This window comes from Protopterus annectens, chromosome 11.part0, assembly GCF_019279795.1.
Source record: "Protopterus annectens isolate FY-2018-M chromosome 11.part0, PAN1.0, whole genome shotgun sequence".
NCBI classification, from domain to species: Eukaryota; Metazoa; Chordata; order Ceratodontiformes; family Protopteridae; genus Protopterus; species Protopterus annectens.
The window spans coordinates 1,233,898,204-1,233,915,551 of record NC_056745.1 but is presented as its reverse complement, the minus strand read 5'-3'; the positions used below and the strand labels follow the sequence as shown (position 1 = coordinate 1,233,915,551).

The 17,348-nt window shown below is 36.7% G+C and overlaps 1 protein-coding gene across 1 annotated transcript in view; it reads left to right on the top strand.

Annotated features, from left to right (window-relative positions):
• The window catches only part of LOC122815049 (extracellular calcium-sensing receptor-like), a 156,854-nt gene extending 140,473 nt beyond the window's left edge, over positions 1-16,381 (top strand). The window contains exons 5-6 of the mRNA XM_044087296.1: positions 6,710-6,833; positions 15,474-16,381. Coding sequence (XP_043943231.1) covers positions 6,710-6,833; positions 15,474-16,381 — 1,032 coding nt within the window. The remainder of the gene's footprint in view (positions 1-6,709; positions 6,834-15,473) is intronic.
• Positions 16,382-17,348: the final 967 nt, after the last annotated feature.

Sequence of the window (17,348 nt, the reverse complement as noted above, 5' to 3'; positions counted from 1 at the left end):
TTAGAGGTGATCTATGCTTGACTTACAAAGCCATGTCTGACCCAGCTCTGTTAGAAATGCTACATCTAAAGAAATCCCTCCTCACCACATGCTCCAGAGACCTCAACTGCATTACCACAATCAACAGAACAAGCTGAAGGGACAGGTTCATAACCCAGAGACTGCCCATGCTATGGAATGGACTTCCCATACATGTCAAACAGAGCACCTCACTGGCCCTCTTCAAGAGAAATCTTGATGAGTGGATGGTAAATAGAAAATTCACCCCTGGGATCATTCCAGTGGCTCTACTCGACAGACACTGGGAACGAAGGTCGGGTGGCATGATGCCAGGGTAATCCTATAGGCTAGGCTTGTAAAGGTTCCAGGGCCATTAGCCTAGTACACACCTATGAACACACCTATGAACCTATAAACATATCTTCATTATTGTGGGGGAAAAGATGTATTTATTGGTTGATACAACTCTTGCTTGAAACAATAAGTTCAGTTCCAAAATACTTGGTCTCAGTGTAAGTGACCACTTACAGTGAGAGCAGGCTGTGAACAGGTGTTTTGGAATCTGACCCCCATTGCAAGCCTGTTTACATTTAGGCCTAACACTGAGGTAAGCAATTTACACTGAGAGCAAGTCTCAGAATTATGGAAGACCTACACTGAGAGAAACTCTTTTGGACTCTTAACCCTATGTGTTCAGTTGAGCACATGTACTGAAAACATGATTTTTTTTCTCCTTGGTAATGATGCTTTGAAAATCTCTCAGATAATATAGTGACTTATGTACCATAATCTACCTTGCTTATGAGACTTTATTTTTTTATTTATTTACATTTTTTTACAAATTTATAATTGAACATTTCCAAAGTACAATATAACAAATAGCCCTACTATTTTAAAATCAAGAACATATTTCCAAAATGACAATCTGTGCTCTTTTCCAGTCCAGCTATATTTTATAAATAATTTACTATAGAATTATCATGCACCATCTCAAAGAGAAGCAATATCCCAAAACAATTGCACCATTAGTAAGCAACACTGGATTCCAAGATGAGAAACTTCAAATATCAAAATTCCCTAGGGCATGAGGACCCAGGACTGCACACTACCATGAGTCATTCAATGGGACAAATCCTTCAAACTGATATTGTGAGCCTTGAGATTGAATTTTGGTGTAGATGTCCTAGACTGTTGCATTTCAGTAAGATGATATTTGACATTTTAAAAGTAATTGCTTTTAAATTTGAGACTTACCTTAACCTGTGTAGTTATTTTTGGAATACATTCAGAAAATCATTAACAGTTATATCAGAAAAATCAGTCCACACTGCAGACTGATAGTATTTCATTGACCTGACCAGATCCAAGTTATGGAACAGGCTTCTGAGTCTAAAAATCTGTCCATATCCCCAGAAGCATGTTGAAAACAACAGGCACATAAATAGACAAGATAGAGTTAAATTCATTAATAATAATTCTAGATGAGTAAACTGTTTTTACAATGCCAAAAATAATAAATGAAGGCAGTTTCAATATTTGTATAATATTAAAAATATATACCAACAGGTAGAAAGAAAGGGCAAGTCTTGTTAGGCTATAATAACCTTTGTAGAGTAATATAAGCTGGTGTAAAGGAGTTTAGCAAAGGGAATATTCTCATAAGCTCTTCTCCATAATGCCTTCCATTCACACTGGAGATGATGACTAGCTATCCCATCTGGCAGAAAGCAGAAACATATATTTTATTGTAGGTTGAATATAAATATTATACAAATTAGAAATATGATGAGATTGAACCACAACTTATAATAAACACAAATACTTTTTTCATGTTTTATGAGAGATGAAATACACTGTACTTACAAGGAATAAAGTGTATTCATAATATATGCATAACCTAATGGTAGGCCTTTTCAGTGCATAATTTGAAGAATAAGAACATAAATTAAGAAAAAATTTCTGGAATGTGTAATAATTTTATAGACTAAAATGTTTACATTTTATAGTAGAATAATTGATAATATCTGGAATATTTACAATACACAAAGTATACTAAGAAACCAGTGAGCTTAAGCAGGGATGTGAAATTCTGAAAAACAGACGTTAAATAACTTATAAATGAAAGTAGCTAGACTGTTGGTAGAGTACATTTTGTCCAGTATGGTGAAGAATCAAATGAGATACATAAAGGTGTATAACATTTAGACTTACTAGAACATCAAGCCAAAACTGGGACCACAGTGTTGACTAAGATCCTATATATTTCCATTGTTTCATAGTTTGGGTATTCCTGTATTCAGGCCTTATAGGCCATTCTAAAACATAGACTCCAGCAAAATATTACAAATTTCCTTCTGGCCAGCCCACATCTCTAATTCTCTTTTAAACATGATAATAAAATTACAAGATCCATATTTATGGGGTAGCATATTCCAACATCAACCAAGAGAGGCAGATACAACCCTTCTTCTCTAAGATGTTTTATAAAACTGACATTGTTGTTTCCAATATATCTATCTGAATCCTGAATTTCAAGCCATAACATAAACCTTAATGCAGGGCCACTGACGCTTTGAAGGTTAAACATAGCATATCTGAATATCCTGCAAAACATAAAATATAGATAAAAAAATTCTGATCTGTCACTGCAAATCATTAACATACACTGTAAGATATTTTTTTGTAAATCTTAATTGAGTACCCTCTAGTATCATGAGTTCCCCTTTCTGATATGTGTAGTGCATATTGCTATACTCAAAAATTATTTGAACATGAGAAGTTTATAAACTAATTAACACATTTAGTTGCACATAGTGACAAAGGATTTCAAAGGAGTTTCAAAAGTAGAGCAGAATTTCTAGTTTTGACATTGGAGATATGGTTCCTAAAATTAGTAACATTGCTTTTACTTACTCCTAAGTCCCTAAACACCTTTGACATCACTATGACTCTATCAGTAAAGATATGCTTTGAAACTTTTAGCGTACCAAGATATATTAAATTTTTTGGCATTTATCATAAAACCGTGTTTGCATAACAAAGTAGTAACAGTAGCCAGATAGGTGTTTACTGATAAAACATCATCCTCTGAAATTATAATGGTATCTATTTTATTCATCCATCCATCCACTACCCCTTTTTCCCATTTTTACATATGGGGTTGGGGTGTCACTTTAACAGTAACCATCATCTAGAGCCAAGGTTTACACACTCCCAAGTGGCATCATCTGAATATTTTTATATCTACTGCTTATCTATCATCAGAAAATGAGAAAAATATTGAACATGTCAGCCCAACCATGTGTCATGTGATACACCATTACTCACTGCAAATCAAAGTGGACTTGTTATCCAACCCAATGACTTACTGCTTTCTACCTGATAGTCATTCTCTAATTTATGTTATTATGTATACATTCTTACTTCTACTATGGAGTGAGTACAAAATGACCTGACATAAAAACAGAGTCAAATATCTTAGCAAGGTCAATATACTGTAGTCTTGTGCAATCCCAAGACCATTATCTGTCATGAAAATGATGCTTTCAAAAGTTCTGTTAAACAAGATATATTGGATCTATCCCTTATGAATCCATGTTGACACAGATCTAATGTTGGGCCATATGACTTTTCCTTTTAAAGCAATGCTAAAATATATCACTCAAAAGCTTTAACAAAGGTCCAAAGAATTATTTCAATTTCATAATTATTTTTTGTTTATCTGTATAAAGGGATTTCACCAGCATTATCATCTCTTTTCAAAATTTTATAGAAAATTTGTGGAAAAAGTGACCAATAATATGGATTAAGAACAAATAAATCTCTTTTATAATTATAACCATAATGAAATCACACAGTGTTATACATGCAGTTACACTAAATAATTGACAATGTATGTCATCATCAAAAGTAGATTAGTAGAACATAGCAGTTTGATTCCATATGTTATAAAGGAATATTGGAATAGCCTGAAGTTAGAAAGAAAAATATGTCAAAAATACCAGTAAACCCTGACTATTGCAAAATGAAAAGGACGTCTGCCAGTTTTATTGAAAAGAAGAAACATTAAATAGCAAACCACATTTGGAGCATTAAGTCCTGCTCATTAAATACAAAAGAAAAAATAAATGGCCAGAGTCCAAAAGAGTTGCTCTCAGTGTAAGCCTGCCATGATTCTGAAAGGCTTCCTCTCGGTGTAAGTGAATTACTTCAGTGTAAGGCCTATATATAAACAGGCTTACTAAGGGCACGAGATTCCAAAATACCTGCACTCATTGTAAGTGACAGCTATACTGAAAGGAAGTCTTTTGGAATTGGGACCAAAGATTTTCCACAGATTGAATATTAATGTTAGTCTCCCAGCTAATGTGATGAAAAATAAAATACTCAAATTTTAAGTTTTACAAAAATTACTACAAAGAAACTATCAAATTTAATTAAAATATGAATAAGTAACATAAAATATCCAAAGTAACACATAAAATTTATGAAAAAGTAAACTGATTTTTCTGTTTTCCTTCCTAAGTTATCATGTTTTCATTCCAATTAATGTGTGATCCATAATATACACATCTATCTCTTATAGACAATTTACTGTACTCCTCAGCAAACTTTATTTTATTCTAAACATACTTAATATAATTGTTGTATCTTTTGGCTTTTCCCGGTTAGGGGTCGCCACAGCGGAACTCCGGTCCGCTAATGATTGGTAGCAGATTTTTACGTACCGGCTTGCCAGGCCTGATGCACAACCTTCAACGAAGGTACGCCCATTCACACATGTCTCCACACAGAAGACGCTTTAGTTGAGAATCGAACAGGACAACGTCTTACTGTGAGGCGACAACGCTACCACAGCACCACCACCGCAGCATAAACATACTTAGTATAATTACATGAGTTAAAATATTCTTTGTCAGATATGTAACAAAAAATTGAAAAGTCATAGGATGATATTCATAGTCACTTGCACACATATTATAGGGGTATTATTGATACTTATGAGTGAGCACAACAAAGGTACTATTTATAGTGGGCATTTATGCTAACATGCAAGCCCCAAAAAGATAATGAGATGCAAATGAGAAGTGTTGTAAAGTGTAGTATGCTAATGATTTGGATTTGCAATTCATAGTCCGACAACCCTGCATTATGCACATCCTTTCTTAAATGCAATGCCTCACCTTTGATATTGGAGTTACAATCCAAAAATGCATTTGTCCAGGTATTCAAAAGCACTTCCCTGACACACAAATGCATTATTTTCCCCCAGCATCCAGGAATGAAGGTCAGCAGGACTAAGACAGAATATATGTGTGTGAATGAGAGGGAGGATAGAGGAATGGTGAGGATGCAGGGAGTAGAGGTGGCAAAGGTGGATGAGTTAAAATACTTGGGATCAACAGTTCAGAGTAATGGTGAGTGTGGAAGAGAGGTGAATAATAGAGTACAGGCAGGATGGAGTGGGTGGAGAAGAGTGTCAGGAGTGATTTGTGACAGACGAGTACCAGTAAGAGTGAAAGTGAAGGTCTACAAGAGGGTAGTGAGACCAGCTATGTTATATGGGTTGGAGACGGTGGCATTGACAAAAAGGCAGGAGTCAGAGCTTGACGTGGCAGAGTTGAAGATGTTAAGATTTGCACTAGGTGTGACGAGTATGGACAGGATTAGGAATAAGTATATTAGAGGGTCAGCCCAGGTTGGAAAGTTTGGAGACAAAGCCAGAGAGGCAAGATTACATTGGTTTGGACATGTGCTGAGGAGGGATGCAGAGTATACTGGGAAAAAGATGCTAAGGATGAAGCTGCCAGGTAACAGGATAAGAGGAAGGCCTAAGATAAGGTTTATGGATGTGGTGAGAGACGACATGCAGGTGGTTGGTGTGACAGAGCAAGATGCAGAGTACAGGAAGAAATGGAAACAGTTGATCTGCTGTGGTGACCCCTAACAGGAGCAGCCGAAAGAAGAAGAAGAATCCTCTTCAGTAGTTGTATTAACTATGCACAAGCACTAAAACGACAACAAATTGTTTTGTCCAGCAATCACTTCAGCAGTCTGACCATGTATGCACAGGCACTTCCCTGATACACAAATGAATTTGTATTTTCAAACAGTCTCATGCATTTTCAAGCAGTTTACACATTTATAAAGAGTGTTTTTCATCTGTTGTTTTAGGCACTGAACTTATCCACAACAGTTCTGGATTTGTTACTAATCATCTCATCAATCAATAATCTTGTTTGTTCAATCAACTGCCTGTATTTAAACTTCATGTTTTTTAGCATTTACTTGTTCTGAAGAAGTTCTGAGGGGACAAAAGCACTTAACCAGTTGTTTGTACTTGGAATAACGTTTGTTTTATTTATTACACCAGTGCTTCGTATTCTTGGTTTACTACTGCACAAATATTGAAGCTTTAACTAGGGGTTTATGTCTAAGGTTATTTGATCATTAACAGTGTATTACCAGTGTTTAATTTTAAAATCATCTTTCTCATCAGTTCTGACAATTTGTTTTTAATTATTTCTGTGGTACATGATAAACACTTCAGGGAAAGCATATACTGAGTTGAGCAAACACTGTTGTCAGGATATGTATATACATACTTGTATAATAATATGATAATTAATCATTGATAGTCATATGATTTAGACACTGTCTGGAATTATAGCCTATGATTATTTCTCACTTGCTTTTTTTTTTTGTTAAGTTTCCTCATTCTGTATGCAGTGAAAGCTGCTCACCTGGCTACAGAAAAGTTATTCAGGATGGACAACCATCTTGCTGTTTTGACTGCATTCCTTGCTCAACAGGAGAAATTTCCAACAAAACGGGTGAATATATTATTGCATTTTATTTTATTTAATAGGCAGACTAGCAACATAGTTTTCTTTTTCAGTCTTTACCCTTAGATATGCCTTTGCAGCATATGTTTAAACAATCAAAATATACATTGAAAAATACAAATTATAATGACTTTAGACATTCATCTAGAATTGCAGAAATTGTCATGAAATAAGGTTGCTTACTTTTTTAGTTCAGAAAGGTGGGTTATGTGAATCTCTATACATTATGTTATATAGGTTCATAGGTTCATAGGTTCATAATAGGCTATCTGCCCTAGGGCATTTATAAGCCTAGCCAGAATGTGTTTGGCTTTCGCCACCCATTTTAAATTTATTTTGCTATGCCCTTTTTGGAGGTTAGTATACTGTGCCTCTGTCTAACAGTGACACAGAAGTGATACCCGGGGTAAACCTACGAACTCCCATCCACTCATCAAGATTCCTCTTGAAGAGAGTCAATGAGGGACTCTGCCTAACCTGGACTGGGATTTTATTCCACAGTGAAGGAAGCCTCTGGGTTATGAATCTGTCCCTCCAGCATGTCCTATTTATTTCAGTGTTGAGGTTCAAGTCTCTCGAGCGCGTAGCTTGATGGGATTTGGATTTTCTGAGGTGCAGCATGTCCATTAATTCCGGGTTGGACATGGCTTTATACGTCAGGCACAGATCGCCTCTGAACAGGCGGTATGCCACTGAGTAGAGCTGGAGTTTCTTTAACCGGGCAGCATATGGCATCTGTTTGAGCCCTTTGATCCTCTTGGTGAGGTACTTTTGGGGTCTATCCAGTTGCTGCAGGTGTCTGGTAAGGTACATCCCAAAAGGGGCATTGTACTCAATTATGGGCCTGATGAGGGATGAGTAAAGAGGCACGATTGATCTAGATGTGAATCCCTTTATGATTAGGTGGGCTATATAAAATGTTTTTCTAACCACTTTGGCCACGTGGTTGTCAAATGAGAGATTGCTATCAACTTGGGTCCCCAGGTCCCTAATTACTTCTTCTGTACTTAATGGATTACCACCTATGTGGTAATTTATGGGCACTTTGTTTTTGCCAAAGGGATGACTATACACTTTTGGCATTTAGCTTGAGGCCATGGCTCTGGCACAAGTTGTCTGTTTCTATGAGGCCCTTTTGGAGGATGCTTGTGTCGGCTGGAGAGTTGATTATGGCACCCAGTTTGCAGTCATCTGCGAACTTGGTCAGCCACAGTCCTTCCATGTTGGCCTGTACCTCCGAGAAATATATACCGAACAAGAGAGGTCCCAGGACTGAGCCTTGTGGGACACCACTTGTAACTGGTTTGGAGTCTGACATGGCTCCAGCAATTCTAACCATGTGAGTTCTGTCCTTGAGCCAGTTTGCAATCCATCTAGTGACATAGGGGTTTATATTTAAGCTGGTGAGCTTATCTATAATGCCCGAGTGCGGATGTGTATCGAAGGCTTTTTAGAGGACCAGGTAGGCTGTGTGGACCACCTTCCCTCGTCAATAGCCTTGGTGACTGTTTCAAAGAAATCAACCAGGTTTAAGAGGCAGGATCTGCCCTTAACAAAGCCGAACTGGGTAGGATCCAGTGTCTGTAGGTCCCCAATATCTTTATTTATGAGGTCCATGATGATCCTTTCCATAGCTTTGCAGACCAAGCTAGTCAGGCTTATGAGGCGATAGTTTCCAGGATCCGTTGAGGCACCACCTTTATGGAGAGGGACCACTGTTGCTGTACGCCACTCTTTGGGCACATATCCTGTAGTAAGGCTGAGATTGAACAGTAGTTTTATGTTTGGGTTTAGCTCTTCTTGGAGTTCATGTAGGACGCAGCCGGGACACCGCCTGGTCCCACTGATGCTGTGTTTTTGCTTTGGAGAGGGGCTCTTACCTGAGCATCTGAGATGTCAGGGGCAGCACTCTGCTGGGATAGATATTTGCTCTTTTGGTGGGGGGGAGAAGTTTGCGCTGAACCTGTCAGCTAGGATGTTGGCAATGTCTGTGGGTTCAGTGTATTTTTGTCATTTTGGACTAATTCTGAGCATATCTGGGAATTACCACCCAGGTTCCTAACATAACTAAAGAAAGCCTTGTGATTATCCTTAGTGTCCTGTGCATTTTTTCTCTCGAAGCTGGCCTTAGACAATTTTATGAGTGCCCGTAGTTTTTTGCTAATACTGATCAGTGATTCCTTCCCTTTTTGGGATTTTGCTCTATCATTTAGTAGCTTCCTCCTTCTATTGTATAGTTTGTTTATGGCTGGGGTCCACCAGACAGGACGTCTGCCTTTGGAGGATTGGGTCTTGGTTTTATTTGGGATCGCATGATCCATGCATTCCTGAAGGTGTTCATAGAATGCGTTTATAAAGGATTCTGCGGTCTGGGTCGTATTTTCCACAGGCCCGGGGGCTTTGAAGGATTCCACCTTGGTTTTGAGGAGTGTGAAATTTGCTTTAGAGAAGTTTTTCACTGTGGTTTTATATACTGCATGAAAGAGCATCTGATGTTTTAAAGTAATTGCTCCATGTATGATATTCCTGTCCTGGAACATAAAAGGGTGGTTCTAGGATTGGAAATTAGGAGGGCACCTGTAGAATAAAACTGGAGCTCTTCTTGTTAAAACTAGTGTTAACTGTGTAATGTACTGATATATTGTACATGTTTTTGCCACCTTAGGGAGCACACGCATAACACTTAGCAAGCATGTTTCAGTTCTATACTGCAGGTGACATTTTGACAAAAATAAATCACCATAATTCTCTTCTGTCTCCCAAGTAATGTTTTCATTCTAAGCTTGAACATGGACATAACAGGCAATACGCTCATTAAATGCAGCTATCGTACCAAGATGTTTGACTGTCCTCTTAATCTAGGTTCCCTTCAAACCACTGTTGCCCCATTCTTTTTTGTCCTCTGCTAATCTGGATCTCTGTATCCAGTATTATATCACAATACATCCCTGTAACACACTAAGTGATTGCTGCCTTCCTATTACTATATTGTTCCAGTGCAATGGCATAGCCAGATGCATATCTCATACACCATATCAGCAGTAAAAAATAATTATTTCTGTAAATTGCAATTTTAAATAGCAAAACCACAAATGACATGCAATGAGAAACCCAGAAAACAAAAGTTAATGTAAATGCTTTCATTTAATATTAATACTTGAACTTCCTCAGACAAAATAAAGTACAAAACATCAAGGTTTAAATAACCCTCCATCAGACTCACATGACTAACTTTGTAACATGAAATCCCCTCCCCTTACAAATATAAAAACAATAGTACATTCAAAGTACTCACTAGCAATTATTAAAAATGCAGTAAATAATTATTACCTATCTGAACTTTTCAACTTTAATTAACAGAAACTAGAACACAAGTCATTAAGGCCAGGGAAGTTATAACCATTCAGACGAACATGCATAAAAGTTCTACCCCATCCAGCTTTAAACTTAAGGGACCACCCCTTTCATCATACTCAACCTGGTCAATAACACAAAATTTAAAAAAATTACTTGGGTTAAGAGAAGTGTGTCTAGCTAAGGCATTTTCGAGTTTACCTCTATTAATACTGTAAACATGTTCGTAAATACGTTCTTTAAATTTTTTCTCAATCTTACCAGAGTAAAAACCCACACATCCTTGACATTTAGCTAAATAAATAACCATTTTAGAGTTACAATTAAATCTCTTATTAGTACTAAGCTTCATATTTTCTAAAGAAAAGGTCCTACCTATCTCCATGCATTCACAATAAGAGCATGCCTCACATTTAAACATGCCAGGATGTCTAGAATTGGCCATATGTTTTTTCTCCAAAATTCATTTAAGATTCGCACCTCTCTTAAAAATAAATTTGGGTTGTTCTCCCACCTTCTCTCTAATACTAGCATCTTCTGTGAGACAACGCAAGTTTTTACATACAATTTGTCTCAAACCCACAGAATCCAAACTGAACAAGTCTAGTCATTTCAGCTTCTTTTGATTTCCCACACTTGCTGTCATGGTAACTGTCTTCTCACTATTAAGTATTATCCCACATGCTTTCAGTTTTGTATTCCTGTTTCATATCATTTGCTGAAGTTCCTCTTCAGGGTCTGCTTGCAGTACCATATCATCTGCATACAGCAACGTTATTGATCTGACCCCTCTGATTTTTTTGCTAATATAAGCCATCATCATACAAACAGTAGTGAGCTCAGAGCTGAACCCAAATGCACAATGGGAACTCCACTGTGAGCCTGAACACTGTTCATATTTGTTTCATTTTTCAATTTTTTTTATTTTTTATTTTTTTTTTTGGGGGGGGGGGAGACCTTGAAGACAGCTTGCAATAATTTTAATAATGTTTCTGGGACTTTGAACCATTGCAAGACTGCAAAAAAAATGCTTTCTCTGGCCCTTGTCATATGCTTCCTCCAAGTCTGAGTATGCCAAATTGGACTCTTTCCTCCTTTTCAGCTTCTTTGCTACTCTCTGACTCACTGCAAACATTGGATAGGCTGTGCTACCCTTCTGAACTGGATCTGAACTGCTCATCTCCCATCTTATTTTTTACTATGCATATTCATTTATCAGTCACCCTCTCTAGCACTTTGATGCAGTATGACATTAAATAGCACCCACATACTGTGCACAGTTGAGAATGTCCCATTTTTTTCTTGTATACTGGAACTAAAATGCTTATTTTCCATCCACATCAATACAATTGTCTCTCCATACTCTGTGAGTACCCCCAGGAGCTATTTCTCCCCTAACTCATGATCATTGCCTGTTGTGACTTTGAGACAGCTGCTTTCCTCTGGCATAATTTTCCTTATTACCGCTTTTATTTATTCTAGGTTGAGTTTTTCCTCCTATTTAATTGCCATTTTCTGTGCATGGTGCAGTACAGCTTCAGTAGTTTTTTTTTTTTCACTTTAAGAACATGACAAAGTACTCTTTTCATCTGTCTTTGATGTTCTGTTGCTGTAACATGACATCCCTCACTTTCTTCAGAAAGCTCTATCTCAGCACTGTTTTCTCACCATGTCTAGTCCTTTCTACTCTGAAGTAGTAGACTCTACATCTGAAGAATATATATATATATATATATATATATATATATATATATATATATATATATACACACACACACACACACACACACCAAACCACAGGTGTGTAAACATAGGGAAGGGAGAAAATGTCCAAAAGAAAAGAACTACTACTAATTCACCCTTATAAAACAAACTGGCATTGATTTCCTACAGAAGCAGTGATTCAGGAGCTTACATTCGCCAAGATGTGAGCACTGAGTTGGTTCCTCATACAATTTACACTTAGTGAGCAGTAGAGTAGCGAAAATTTATATCTAGCAAATTTCCTTGTCTTGTAAATATGGTGTACTTCATTTAGTAGGTGAATGCTTGAAAATTATCATGACATATAACAAGGAATGAACCTAAACTAGTAAAAGTTTCTATGTCATATGCAAATGTTTTCATAAACACAACTATTTATATTTACATTACCCTTTAAAATCAAAATTCAAGATATAATAGAAAATAGTTGAAGAACAGTTGCTGAACTGCCCTTCCATATTCTTTCTGGGATACACAATATACCCATTCTCCACGCTATCATCATGTGGTCCACTATATAGGAAACCTTTATTCAGTGTAGCAGTCCTTAGTACATTTTAATATGCTGATTGTTTTAATGTTTAGAGCTATCCAGCATCCAAGGTAACACAGGTTTAACAAATGGACACTAGCTGGCCAGTAGCTTATCGACAAAGAGCTGTTGGGCTTTTGGTGGGCACACGCTAGCCAATAAAGGCAGATAGAGATCCTACACCATTAGCACAGGTCCCTGTCATAGGTCAGAGTATGCCAGGTCCTCAATCTATTTAGCATCAACAAATACCCATACCCAATTTTGACCACTTCACCTATAGTTCATTTTTATACATTTGAGTGATTACTCCTAACACAATGCCCATTCTGTGAGCTACAGTGTCCTGTCAAAAGGATACAGTGTACCAAAGTTGATGGCTGAAACAGTTGGTCCATACAATTCTTCCCCCAGTAGGTACCACCTGCTGTCTGTGCTGCTGCCCATGACTCCATTCAGTTTTTGGTGTACTCTGTCATCATACCTCTGAAGTTCAGCCAGGAAGGTTTTAACCTAGTAACTTCCATCCTTAAGATGGAAACAGCTGGCATATTTTGGGAGGTGGGAGAAACCCAGCACAGACATGGATAGAAATCACAAACTTCATAAAGACAGTGACCAGAAGAACAGCATAGCTCATGTCTGTGAGGTGATGTGCTTAGCCATTACACCAATTGACTCCTTCAGCAAACATGAAAAAATAAGGTTAACCATGTTTTTCAGGGGTCAGGTTCCTGTCCATGCTCTTAATGTAGATATATATATATATATATATATATATATATATATATATATATATATATATATGTACACACACCAAACCACAGCTGTGTAAACATAGGGAAGGGAGAAAATGTCCAAAAGAAAAGAACTACTACTAATTCACCCTTATAAAACAAACTGACATTGATTTCCTATGGAAGCAGTGATTCAGGAGCTTACATTCACCAAGATGTGCGCACTGAGTTGGTTCCTCATACAATTTGCACTTATTGAGCAGTAGAGTAGCCAAAATATATATCTAGCAAATTTCCTTGCCTTGTAAATATGGTGTACTTCATTTAGTAGGTGAATGCTTGAAAATGATCATGACATATAACAAGGAATGAACCTAAACTAGTAAAATTTTCTATGTCATATGCAAATGTTTTCATAAACACAACTATTTATATTTACATTACCCTTTAAAATCAAAATTCAAGATATAATAGAAAATAGTTGAAGAATAGGCAAGACAAAACTAAAACTAATTTAGCTGTACTGATTTGGTTTCAGTAAAGATACGATCCTGTTCCTTCTTCCATCACATAAGTCCAGAATAACAAGTTGGAAATTACTAGACCCAGGACCAGCCTCTGTGATATCAGCTATTCATTATTCCTATTCCTGACATTGCCCTTCTCATTTTATCGTACTGTGTCCTATGCTTCAACAATTCAGTAGTCTAATTCCTTATTTTGGTCCCCTCCATCAGTACACTACTGTTCCTGGTGTCAAATGCCTTGCAGAAGTCCAGGTAAATCACATCTGATGCTGTATTCCTTTAGCAACTTCTTGTGTACTCAGTCATCAAACTATATCAGATTTGACCATTACCCCCATTTTGATTGTTATCCTTGGAGTTGTCCTGTTATAAAGCAACCACCTTTCTCTTATGATTCACACCTTGGCTTTTCCTCCAACTGCTATTGGGCTACCAGGCCTGTAGTTAAAAATATGTGCCCTGCTCTTCTCCTGCCAGATTTGTTTTTTTGTAGTAGCCAGGCACTTCACATCCATTAAGGATCTGTTCGAAGATTGCTTCCAAACTTCTGCTTTTTTGCAGTCTTTCATTAACTCCCACCTCTCTTGGCTGTGACAGCTCTCCATCACCATACTTTTTGCTCTGTTATAAAAATACATTTTGCTTCATTTCTTTAGACCTCCTGTGATCCCCTTTCAGCTTCTGTCTTTACTCTGCTCACATAATTGTTTACCATTCTGTTTGGCTCCTTGCACTGTGCTTTATCCTTCTCCCTACATCTTAATTTCGGCTTTGTGTGCCCTATATTTTGCCCAAATAATTGGTCCTATACATGTGCATTTTCCTCTTTTTGTACCTTCTTTAACCCCTTATCCATACTCTGAGTGTACTATCGCAGGTTCAAATTGCCAAGGTTTATCATTTTGTTCCAGTATCCAAACATATCTTTAACCTTCTTCACTGTCCTATTATAATATGCTTAGCCTCCTAAAGACCATTTTCCCTATACAGGTTTGATAAATTCACCAAGTGATAGTTGCAACTTGCATATGTCAGTGATGAGTTACATACAGACAGGGAGGAAGTTTATGTGCACCTGCAGTCCATTCTTAATATTATATGCCTATCCAATAATGTTACCAACCAGACATGGAACATAAAATGAGTAGTAGTGAAGTGGAATTCAGCCCCCCCACCCAAGATGTAAATACTGGTGCCACTTGGCCCACACCTGAGGGTGTTCTGTGTATGTTTCCATGTGTTATGATTCATTATAATTCTAAATAATGCACTTCATTACTTAGTAGATCATCCACCACTGTGTTGTATGTAAAACACACACACACAAACGTACAGATTATAAAATGTGTGCTGAGTACAATTTCACCCATTTCTGGAGGAAAACATCAGACTAAAAGAACCATTTGACAAACAACTTTTCCATTTAAACATTTTCATTTTCTACTTTTTCATCAAATGAATTTAACTGTTCTACATCCCTAACACAACAAAAAATAAAGAAATACATTAACTAAATTAAATAAATAAACAATGTGAAGAGCAGCAGGTACTATGTTTAGGATGAATAAGAATGGAGAATAGATTCAGCAGATTAGAAGTGGTAATAATATATTGTCGTATGCATTGATCCCATACTCATAATTTAACAATGAGCAAAATGCACAATTTATTCATTGTAAATAAACATGTTTGCACTGTTCTGTTTTTATTTTAGACTCAAATGACTGCCTGAGATGCTCAGATGAATATAGTCCAAACGAACACCGTGACACCTGCATCCGAAGGAGCATAGATTTTCTTTCATACGAGGAGCCTTTGGGGGTGGTTTTGATGACACTGTCTATAGTTGGTGCATCCATGTCTGTGATCATCCTATACATTTTCATCAAGAATAAAGATACTCCCATTGTCAAAGCAAACAACAGAGAGCTTAGCTACCTTCTTCTACTGGCCCTAATGCTTTGCTTTCTTTGTTCTTTGTTATTTATTGGTCATCCGGTAACTACCACCTGTATGCTCCGTCAGGTGGTTTTTGCAATTAGTTTTGCTTTGTGTGTTTCATGTATACTAGCTAAAACTACAATAGTTATCATAGCATTCAGAGCAACAAACCCAAGTAGTAAGCTAAGAAGATGGATTGGTCCTGCTGTGGCTAATACCATAGTTGTAATTTGTACATTAATGCAAGCTGTGCTTTGTGCTGCTTGGTTGGCAGCCTCTCATCCTTTTCCTGAAAACAACACAAAATCGCAGATTCAAATGATTATTATAGAATGTAATGAGGGATCTTACACAGCATTTTGGTTAGTACTGTGTTATATGGGACTCTTGGCTTCAGCTAGTTTTATAATGGCCTTTCTATCACGAAACCTACCTGACAGCTTTAATGAAGCCAGATTTATCACATTTAGCATGCTTGTTTTCCTGAGTGTATGGTTAACATTCATACCTGCACACCTGAGTACTAAAGGCAAGTTATTGGTAGCTGTTGAAATTTTTGCAATCTTGTCTTCTAGTACAGGTTTGCTTGTTTGTATCTTCATTCCTAAGTGTATTATTATTCTTTTAAAACCGGCAAATAACAGCAGAGACTTTCTTATGAAACGTTATAATGCAAAATAGCAGATTGTTAACAAGAGACAGCATTTTATAGTGGTTATCAACAAGTAAAACATTGGATATGCTACAGAATATTGTTCATCTGTGTGGACTAGTTAGTTTTCATTGTGTAATTGTTTTGAGGTAAATTATGCAGGAATATATACTGCAATGCTAGAGAAATACTTAATTCAGTGAACTAAACAGAAATAAACTGAGAGTTTAAACCAAGCATGAGAGTACAATGAAAAGTTATTAAACTAAATCATAATAACATAATTAAGGAGTAAAAGCATATGGATTTCATTAAAAATATTCTAGGACCTTGACAACATCCAGCAAAAAAAGGTCTAAGAAAATTGTAAAGTCAATGTTAGCTTTACAATACGTTATGCAAACAGGTCTTTACTGATTCATTTAAAATCACTTCATCTAAACTCGGTGTGTATCTAAACTAATTTAATCTAAAAGTCAAATCATTGAAAAATCACAAAAAACAGTGATTTTGCAGGGAAGGTGACTCTGTGTCCCCCACACCACCTGCTAATCATATGTTACAACTCCAAGACTGCATAATAGTGTGAGAAAACAACAAACAAACATAGCCGCGTACTTAGACCAAATTAGTTTATACCAAATGAATTTAAGACAACAGGGATAAACTGTAAGCTTAGACCAAATGAATGGCACCCATTTAAACAAATTAAATGCATTAAAAAGGATGCGTGCAATAGTCCTATAGCCAAATATTTTTTTTCAGTTCACCATGAAAATACTTTATTGTTAAAAGCTTGCATTTAGGAGCTCATCTTAATTGTGATAAACTTGAGAAGCTGTTACTTCAACACAAAGAGTCTGTGTACACACTGAAATAAAATTTTGAATTGGATTGGAAGTCCTTAATTATTTGATATTTTCACTTAGTTTTGACTGCCATTTCAGTCTTTATATGTGATATTTTTTACTTCATTTTTAAAACTCAAGGTGCTAA